Source organism: Eptatretus burgeri, chromosome 13 (genome assembly GCF_056783735.1).
Source record: "Eptatretus burgeri isolate ZD-2024b chromosome 13, Ebu_testis_v1, whole genome shotgun sequence".
NCBI lineage: Eukaryota > Metazoa > Chordata > Myxini > Myxiniformes > Myxinidae > Eptatretus > Eptatretus burgeri.
The window spans coordinates 9,312,046-9,322,816 of record NC_140973.1 but is presented as its reverse complement, the minus strand read 5'-3'; the positions used below and the strand labels follow the sequence as shown (position 1 = coordinate 9,322,816).

The 10,771-nt window shown below is 42.5% G+C and overlaps 1 protein-coding gene across 1 annotated transcript in view; it reads left to right on the top strand.

The window, feature by feature from the left end:
• The first annotated feature begins 1,376 nt into the window (after positions 1 to 1,376).
• The window catches only part of LOC147013799 (guanylate cyclase 2G-like), a 75,438-nt gene continuing 66,043 nt past the window's right edge, over positions 1,377 to 10,771 (top strand). The window contains exons 1-4 of the mRNA XM_085851033.1: positions 1,377 to 1,461; positions 3,060 to 3,233; positions 3,572 to 3,713; positions 5,043 to 5,181. Coding sequence (XP_085707159.1) covers positions 1,393 to 1,461; positions 3,060 to 3,233; positions 3,572 to 3,713; positions 5,043 to 5,181 — 524 coding nt within the window. The 5' untranslated portion in view covers positions 1,377 to 1,392. The remainder of the gene's footprint in view (positions 1,462 to 3,059; positions 3,234 to 3,571; positions 3,714 to 5,042; positions 5,182 to 10,771) is intronic.

Below are 10,771 nucleotides of genomic sequence, written 5' to 3'. Positions count from 1 at the left end.
ACAGAAGCCCCTGGAGTACCAGTGGACAGTGGACGCAGCGACGCGCTGCTCCGGCGCATGCTCCCATACCTGACCTGACCTGTTGCTCCCATCTTGCCGGCTCAATGACAGAAGACGCCATTTGCAAGATGAAGGAAGATGATTTGTTATACCGGCTCCCACCGATGGTGGCGCAATTTCTGCCACACGTCAATTTTGGAGTTTCGGTGACATCCCCGTTTTCTCCATTATAGTGAAGATTCCTGTTACATTCAATGGCATGCTTTTCATGTGGTATACTTTCCTGAATGAATAGTTAATAGTGGAGTGCAAGTATAACAAAATACAATCACCGACATCATCATTATATCTTCAATGGTATTGCACAGAATTGAATGGTGGAGGGCTTGGGATCTGAGGGTCCTGAGTTTGAGCCTTGATGGTTGCTGAATTAACACCAGGTGGGGTTGACTCAGCCTGATCATCCTTCTGGGGTCGGTGAAATGAGTATCAGTGTACTGGTATAGGGGCATAGTTGCACCCCAACAAAATGATAGCTACCTGGCAGCCAAGCTGCCATATGCAAGAAGAATGGTGGAGGGAAATTAGAGAAACAGTATTTCAAAGATTGTTTTTGTTGTCATTGTTTTGCTACTAAGTCATTATGAATTTTCAGACATTCCTTGACAAAAAATTCCTTCTTGTTGACCACCGAACAGGTGTTGCTTGCGACACTGGCACACTTTGGATGGAACCGGTGTGCCTTACTAGGTGTCGGGGGAGTCCAAGGTTGGAAGCTGAAGAATGAGTTGTGGCTGGCGGTGGGTGATGCTTTATCTGCTCATACAACCGTCATCAGCAAGGTCAAGGTGGAACTCAGAAACGACACAGCCATTCAACATGCTGTCATGGAAATTGGCAAGGTGGCCAGGGGTGAGGATGGTTGGAGCAGATCAGGGAGATCGGGAATGGATCTTGGAGATGAGAAGAAGGTCAATGCCTGCCTGGCAGACTTTGAGTCCAGGAGGCAGTGTAGAAATCCAAGTTGGAAGGCCAGAGAATAATAGTAGAACCATGGTAGGAAAAGCAGGAAATCCACAGGATAAACCTTGAAAAAGAACTGTCCAACTGTTGCCCCAATACCCTATATGAGCCTTGATCTTGCTCTCCTCCTCCTCCTCTCATGTAAATATATTTTTTTTAATAATAGTAATAATAATAAAGTCAAACCTAGAGAGTACTGAGAAGCTCACGAAGATTCCAGCAGCATTATCAGAAGTCTCAAGCATTAGAGCAGCCCATTGTTAAAGGCCCACATAATAATGGAAGCTCCGGTGATGCTATTGTGTCATTGGTTGGATGTGTTTTCCAGTTATAGTGATTATTGCCGGCAGGATGGAGGGATATGATGTCATGCTGGAAGTGAATGCACAGGGGATGACATCCGGCGAATATGCTTTTATATTAATCGAACACCCCGAGGTCAGTTTTCTTTATTGTAAAACATGTTTTGTAATGTATTCATATCAAGCTTTGGTGAAAATATTTGGTGCATATAATCTAGAATTGTGGAGGGAGTAGAGTTTTGTTAAGAGGCACTGTGTTTGAGACAAATTTTGATCAACAATTTAAAAATATCATCTAAATATTTTTTTAATTCTTATTATTTCACTGAAATCAATCTGAAAGACCATTCCTCTGAATAAGAATCTTCTCCAGAATGATCGACAATTTTCAATTTTCACATATGGGAACCCACTTCGTAAAAAGCGTAATTGACCAAACAAAGATGGATGCACTGATGGAAAATCTTTTGGTCATGATCATTTTTGTATTCATATCACCAAATTTCGAAATGATGTCTGATTGCCAAATGAGGCCTTTTGCGCATATGTACTGTGTGTGCGTTTTGAGTGACTCGATTGTGCTCTCCAGACACTTTTAACTTGCCGTTACTCGTGCGAAATCGAAAATTCAAAACGTCTTTGAAACATAATATTCAGCATTGAAATGACAGCGTGTCAATTTGAAAATGGTTGACCATAATTCTGTTCCTGAATGTAAATCAGACTCATGGAAATGTCGGAAATATACGTGTAAGAGAGGAGTTGCGTTTGTACAATTTTCTGTGAATGCAATTTGCTAGCGGTGGCTGTGGTTATGACACACATTGAAACACATGAATGGACGCTTCTCCTTTCACCAATAGATGCAAAAATCTTGTATAATTTCTCTTGTAGCCTCAGAATCAAACAAACAATGTAGATACATTTATAACAGCACTCACAGCCCATACACCTCCCTCTCCCAACCCCACCCCACCTCCCGAACATGATTAATAATAAGTATCATCTTTTAAAACTTACCCTGTGCATCGCCAAGCCTAATATACGACTTTCCCATCGGTGATAAGAAGCACAAAGGTTTGGGTAGAACGTGCCCATCTATGAACCTTCGGGTCTTTCACTGGCGCATATCATCAGGTGTTTTTACAGTGCCAGCTGCAAGATATCAACTTTTTGGACGAGTTGAACAGAAAGTTCTCCAAACCTTTTGTTGTGCCGATGCACACTCCTTTCTCACAGATACTTTTCCAAATATTTTCGGATTCTTTAAAAGTTTTTTTTTTTAGTCGTTCCATACCACAATCCTTATCTGGCAGGCATTAAATACATCCATGGCATCCCCGATGAACTTCGTTTATTGGCATTTCTGCGCATGTGCTCTGAGCAATCTTGGGCGGGTTTTACCTCATTTTGAAAATTCCGTTTTGGCACAAACGTTGGTGAATAACTCACCTGCACTGATTTATTATCCCAATCCTGAAGACATTAAAAACAAAATCCCAGTGGGAAATGTTGTTATGACTCGATTCTAAAGTGTACTCCATCATATAATTGTTGGAGGCACAGGTGTGGCCTTGTCGAGCATCATGGGGCAGCTTTGTGTTTACTGTTGTTCATCAGGTCTTCCCCATCGCTGTTGAGCGGCCAGAATGCGATGACGGCACTTCGACTGCCAAATGTTTCTGATAATTTGTATTAATATGCATAGAAAATGATTTCATTTCGAATGTTTAGGATCATTTATGGGAAGCAGGAGTTTGGCAGAACACTCCGCACAGTTTCTTGGCACCATTGCTGGTCATCGGTCTTGAGGCCAACACCTCCTCTGGGTACTCTGACTTCCTGAAGGCTGTCCGAGTGCATTCTGCAGAACAACCGTTCAATATACGCCTTGAGACTGATAATGAGGTATGCCTTTGCTTTGTTCAGAGCCATTGAATTATGACATCATTTAAGGAAACGAGATTATGCCTCATGCTTGTCCTTCCTTGCATTCCTTCGACATGACAGTTCACCACCACAGCTGTCAGTCATCTTTCTTGATCTATTTTTAACTATTTGATTTTCTGTATCATGTATACAGTACAGCATGATTGTTGTTTAAGCTTCCATACATAATATAGTCAACCTCTACTCTTCCATGAGGCAGAGTAGTGGTCTCAAAGAGCCTTGGTGGAAAAGGGGAGCTTGTTTACATTTATTGATGATTACTCACCTTATGTTCATTGCCGGTCCATGTTCTCCAGGTGAGCATGTACGCTGCCTATCTGTACGATGCCATTATGCTATACATAGCTGCTGCAGGTGAGCTGTTGAATACAGGTGGAGATCCACGTAATGGTCGGGCTTTAACCAACCTGGTGCGCTCTGGAAAAGTGAAGTTCCATGGTACGGTTACAATTCTAATTACATCTTCTTCATTATTTTTTCCATTTGTTTTTTCCTCCCACGCCCCTCTCCTCTCCCTTCCCCCATATCCCCACCCTCTGAGGAATTGTTTGCAGTTGGTACTGTCTGTCTCCTATATTGTTGAGTTCTTATTCCATTTCATGTTGTGTTAAGATCATCTGCAGCAGATTTATTTTGCCAGTTTTTAGATCGTGAAACAGAAACTTGAAATGTATCCATGATACGAACCGAAAGGTACATTACTTTTGACATTCCAGCTACTAAGCAATCTCTCTGAAATATCACCCTAATTGTGACGCTTCAGCTTTGGTTTGCATACTCTTCCATCAGACAATGGGCTCCTGTGAGACAGCCTGGAGGCAAACTGCCACCATGGACTTGGCTTTTGAACAAAAATAGTCGCCTTTTTAATCACTCATTACAAATTAACAAGTGAGAAATGACCACACTGTGGTCACGACCTGCGCCAAGTGTGTTGGGTCCACCGTAAAACCAAGATGGCAGCCATATCATTTTGTCTGGGTGCCATGTTGGGTGGAGTCAAGTGACATGTGGCTGTCCAACCAATGGGTGCTCATTTCAAAAATCGACCCCCAACAACACCAACAACAACAGCAACAACAACAACAATGTGCAGCTCTTGTCAACCTGCGTCGTTCATGTCGCAGATAAAAGCGTTCCCTTCTAAAGATCTTCAACACAGAAGGATTTCATTAGGCCCATCAAAGCCTGCGTTATTATTACCAACCTATGGTTGTTTGTCCGTGCTCTATCCCTTTTAAATGTTGAGCATTAAGCAAGGAAGCAGCACGTACCACTTTAATCTTTGGTATGACTCAGCCAAGATTTGGAACCACCGACCTCCCAAAGTCAGATCAGACGCTCGAACCATTAAGCCACTGAGGCTGGTAAAAGTTTGTTATTTTTATGGAAAACATATTGCATAGTTTTATATTCCATAAAGGACACATGTTTCAGAAGACACCACTGTAATATGAAACTTTTTATTTTCTTCAAAGGTCAAAGCTCTGATGTAGAGCTGGATAGCAGAGGACAGCTGGTATTTTGACACCCTGACAACACGGTCCAAAAAAAGTACAGGCAGACGAGGCACAAAAAAAAACATCCTCAACATAAAAATGCATGAGAAATTCATATCAAGAGGAAAGTGGAGTCGGCGAAAGCAGTAGAGAACGTGGGGGGTTGAGGGGGATTGTGATGGTGAACTACACCCGTGTATTTATACCTGTACAAGCAATAATTTGTAGGTGTTTTGACCCCTCTCAGTATTATTGTTCATAATGTCAGGCATAACAGGAGAGGTTGTACTGGATGCGTTCGGAGATCGAATAATGCAACATGTCGTCCGTGCTCTTCTAAAGCTACCGGGTGTTGGACCTCGCCTGACTCCCATCCTTCGATATGACTCCCTGAACAACAAACTCACGTTAGTATCTCGTTACCTCTGCCACCAAATGTGGATGTAGGTTACATTTTCACCACTGTTTGTTTGTGTGCATGGTATCTCAAAAAGTAATGGATGGGTCCAGATTAAATTTTGTGGACAGGTTGGGTGTGTGACAAGGACGAACTGATTAGATTTTGGTGAAGATCTGGAACTGGATATGAGAATTATTTAATGTTTTAAAGTGATTCTTCACCATTGAAAGATGGGGCGAAAAACGATATATTGTGTATGATATTTAAATTTCATGATATTCCCAAAAATTATTGTTCCAATATGTTCTACTGGAGCAGGCATTGCATGGTGAAGGTGTGCGCTCTACCAATTGCCCTTCCAGTTAATGTTACTGTAAACCTTTTATTATCATGTGGGTCTAAGCTTTCCTTGCTGCAGACTGATGTCCTGATGTAGAATAACTTGATTGCTCTGGTGCCTTACCTAAAGTTCCACGGTTTTCCTTCGGGGACCATCAAAATTGTGGGGGGTGGGGGGGGGGGAAACAAAGAAACTAAAGCAAAGTCGATGGCGCATCATTGCAAATCCCCATGCTTCCCACCTAAAGGAGAGTTGAAAGATGGCAAAACGTTCCCCCACGAATGAACCAATATCACAATTTGAGTTCATTTTTTTTTCCTGTTTGGACCCCTGTGACCCCAAGTACTCAGCCCCTGGGTCATGAACAGGTGGTCAAATCCCCCAAAAATAGCAACATATTTCATGCATCCCTCCAATGTTGGTTGCATGTACAGTTTCAATAAAAAATATTTTAAAATGTGCCCATAATTGCATTTCTTGGTATTTGATCTTTCTTGGTATAAATGACACTGTTCTTGTACCTTCTTGCCATGTGGTGATCATAACTACCAAGTTTGGGGAATTTCTGCACGACCGTATAGGAGGAGATAGCGTGACAGATGGAAGGACAGACAGACGGACAGGCAGAGCTGATGACAATATCTCTCCATGTTTTTGAAAAAGCTTGGAGCTAATCAAATATTATCACATGTGCAAAGTGGTCCAACTTTTAACCGATTCCCAATGCATCTTGTCTGTGCTATAGATTCCTCTCCCCTAACCCTCTCATGACCCCTATAGACCGGGAGCCCGGGGGATCAGCCGAGCTGGAAAGTTAACCAATTTTCATGTATATAGCAATGGTCCATGTGCATGTCGATGAAAGGAAATGGGCATCTGCCGGGCACATTCTGGTGGGTGTGGTCAGAAGGGCCATTAGAAAGGGACCCAAAAATTGAGCTAGATCAGCTCTGTGTGTTAACCTGATGAAACCTAGTTGAAAATGTTTGGCATAGTGCCAAATATCATGTATGACCACTGCCAGACATTTTCAGTGGTGGGGTGTGCCTACCAGATTACATAACCCGAACCCCAAAATTGAGCTAGATCAGCTCGTGAGTTAACCCGGTGAAACATACTGGATAACGTTCGATATAGTCACAGATGTCATGAATGAACACTGCCAGACATTTTCAGTGGTGGGTTGTGCCCGCCAGATGCACCGAATGCCCCCACTCCAAAAATTGAGCGAGATCAGCTCGTGAGTTAACCCAGTAAAACTTACTGGAAAATGTTTGACATAGTCCCAAGTATCAGGAATGATCACTGCCAGACTTTTTCAGTGGTGGGGTGTGTCCGGCCAGACACCCCCGAATGCCCCTACACCCAAAATTGAGCAAGATCAGCTCGTGAGTTACGCAGATGAAACCTCCTGGAAAATGTTCAGCATAACTCCATGTATCATGAATTTTCAGTGGCGGAGTGCATGTGCCTACCAGACACCCCAAAATGCCTGCCCTCCATTGAGCCAGACGGAATTCTGAGAAAAAGCCCAATGTATCTCTTGATTCTGTGGCATTGTAATTTACTCACAATTATCAATATAGCATGTATTTGACCAAGCCTGAACCTATACAACATTAAGGTGCCAGGCGTGTTACTTTAGATGTATTACGTTTTGTGACACTTTTACCGGTATATGTGTGATTTTTAAAATATGAATCAAGTCGTCAAGTTCTCTTTACACTGCAACCCACCTTATTTTATTGAGGATCAGAGTCATCAACACATCCAAGAAGATATTCGACGCAGTCTGAGAGGTAAGTTTTGTTACTTAAATTGCTCCCCATAGATATCATGCTGCCACCTATTAGCTCATTAATCAAGCTTTGAAACCAAAAAGATTTAAGAGAAGTCTCTCCTTTGTAACTATACTCAAAATCAGTGTGTTTATAGTGGTGCAAAGCGGTACATGTACATCCCTTTGAATCCATCAGGTACGGGTATGTTACCAGAATAGCGCCGAGGCCTAATCACAAACTACATAGGATTCATCTAACCCTCACCCTCTTGCTGATGCTGTCCATCCATCATATGGAGGGCCACTTGTCCATTAATTCGGCCTACTTTATCGACTGATATAGATATTTCAATGAACCTTATGCAGCCAAGGTTACTCACACTATATACTACAAGTGGAGCCGATATGCTTAAGTCTATGGTCATTAATTTCAAAGCGAAACAATGAATGTATACTCTTTTCTTGATTGAGGGAAATGAAGGCATATATTTTTTGTGTTTGACTGGACCATTATGATAATTCTTGTACATGTTACTGAACCATTTCCCTCAAGGTAAGCTAATGCCCATACTATGATAAATGTCAATTTTGATTCCTCTCAATTAATATTTAATATTACTGGGGTCATTTCTTTTTATAATGGGTGTTAGCAAAAGTGTGGCTCTGGGGATTTTTTTAATACAATACATTATTCTATTGTTTCAGCTTTGGATTATCGACATCAGCCAGGAGGATGACTTAAGAAGAGCAATGTTCGGAAGAATCACCCAGGAAGATGGATCCAGAAGAAACATGTGTGACTTCAGAAGAGCAGTGTTTGGGAGAGTCAGCCCAAGGATCAAATCGTTCATCCACTATTGTCAATCAAGAGGTAAGGGTAATGAAACTTAATTTGCACATTCTAAAGCACTGAGAAGATACCACTCACCAAGCCACCAGAGAAATCTCTCAAAATGTCTACTGAGTTCGCAAAATTTTGTAACTTCAAGGACAGAGGTGAAATTCGGAATTCCCATAACCAAATGTCAAACGTCATTATGCCTCCGCCACAAATTTATGTTTTCGGGTTGTCCGTCCGTCCGAGTTTCGTTATCGCGATGTCTTAAGAACCGTTGAAAGGATTTTCGTCAAACTTTTTACCTGTATGCACTTGGAAGAAGAGGCAACATGATTCGATTTGGGGTTATTAGATCAAAGGTTACAGGTCAATTTATTCGCACAGAATATCGATTCAAACATTATGCGGTTGCCTCGCTGACAGTTGTATCCACATGTGATCATATGGTCCCTGGACCATTTAATTTTTACTCCACATTAACGGACCCTATTTTCATTCCAGAACAATGACGCTGAGGGTGTTTCAAGCTGCTATATCTGTCACAAGTGCACAGAAGAGGACGGCAAGCTGAGAAAGTTCAGTGACTGGACATGGACAACAGTAAAGAATGCTGCTGCCTTGCGTAAAAATTTGAAATCTCACAAATACTTTGAGGTCACACAAAAGATTTTGATAAGCAGTGATCACAAATCTACTGTCAGCTATCACCCTTCCTGTCATAAGCATGACACAGCAGTGAAGCGTCCGAAAGAACCCCTGCCACCTGATGATGAACCAACCGCCAAAAAGGCTTCTATCCAAACAAGACGCTGCAGTGTCCTTCCCAAGTCTGATCAGCAGGGCCTGTTGAAAGGGACTTGTATTTTCTGTGGCAAAAGCCGTAAGAAGAAAAATGGAAAAGAGGAGCCCAGACTGAAGATAGCGACAGTTGCCGGTTGTGAGTCACTTTGCCATCGGGTAAAGTCTTCTAAAACGAACGTATCAAGAGTCTCATTCGGAGTGGTGTGGACCTGATCGCAAAGGAAGCAGAATACCACAAATCCTGCCGCGTCCAGTTCCTGAGGGAGACTGATTATCAAGATCGGCCCAATGAAGGGAGCTCGTCTCAGTCGTACCACAAGAGAGCATTTGCATCTCTGCTTTCATATATCCAGAATGAGGTGGTAGAAAAGCAACGATCTGTGTTAGTTAGTGATTTACTTGGCATGTAAAAAGAGGAGTTACACCAGTGTCGGAGGAGATGGGGCAGACGTCCAGGCCTACACAGTTCAAAATCTTACCAGGAATGTAAAAGACCATTTCAAAGAAGAAATCGCAATAAAACTGGCAGACCATCGGAAAGGCAACTTCATCTATAGTTCTGCTCTTCCAGAAGAAGATGCAAGCCTGGTGTTGGGTTAGTGGTTAGGGTGGCAGCTTGGGATCCTAGGGTCCTGAGTTCAAGCCCCGTTGGACCGCTGAATTAATACACCAGGAGGTTGACTCAGCCTGTCATCCTTCCAAGGTCGGCAAAATGAGTACCAGTCCACTGGTAAGGGGGACACTGCATCAGCGGCATAGCCGCGTCCCAACCAATGATGCAACCAGCAGCCACAGGCTGAGAGAGAGAGAGAGAGAGAGAGAGAGAGAGAGAGAGAGAGAGAGAGAGAGAGAGAGAGGGACAGAGAGAGAGAGAGAGAGAGAGAGAGAGAGAGAGAGAGAGAGAGAGAGAGAGAGAGAGAGAGAGAGAGAATGCTAAGGCTCGCCTTCATGAGGATTTTAAACGGTATGAACAGGATAATAAGTTAAGGTGGGCCGCTCTCCATCTTCGATCTCTGATTATGCAGCTCCCAAAGACCAAGACCCCAAATCCTGCAACAGTACAAAATTTGAAGGAATGCGCTGCAGAGATACCAGAAGGAAGAAAGAAGGAAGAAAAATCAGATTTCGAGAAGGAAGAAACTGATGCAAGAAGAAACTGGGGATGGTTTGTCACCAACCGATATTATGGATGGTCTGTGAATGACAACATCCTGAGGACAACCTGGTTTGAAGGGCCAGCCATACAAGACAGTTTGTTTGCGAATGGCAGTAACAATGCAGAGGACATGGAAGTCGAAGGTGATAGCCAGTCGGATTTGGAAGTAGAAAGTATTGATGGATTATTGAGAGATTCAGATGACGAAGCATGGTGTGAAGACTCAGAATCAGAGGAGGAAGACGGGGATTACTGATAGGAGACCACTCTAGAGAATTTGAATTTGTTTGAATGAATGGCTGACATCTGCTTGTGGTCATTCATATGGGCTATACAGTACCGTATTATGCTGAACATTTTCAGTCACTTTCTTTGGTGATTGGTAACTCATGAGCTCAGATCGAGTTCTGTATTTTGGAGTTGGGGAGGGGGTTCCAGGTATACTCCACCACAGAAAATGTCAAGTGGTCATTCATTTTTTCTTTCTTTCTTTGCCTCATTCGAAGGACTTTATTGTTTCATCATATGATAATCACATTACAAAACATAAATGTACAGACAAATGAACTCAAATTCTGTACCGTAGCATGTCAAACAATATTTCTACCTGGCTTCTGTCATTTCTTTCGTTTGGTTGACTGTTAAAAAAAAATCGGTTCATATTTCAACTCGTGCAAAAGAG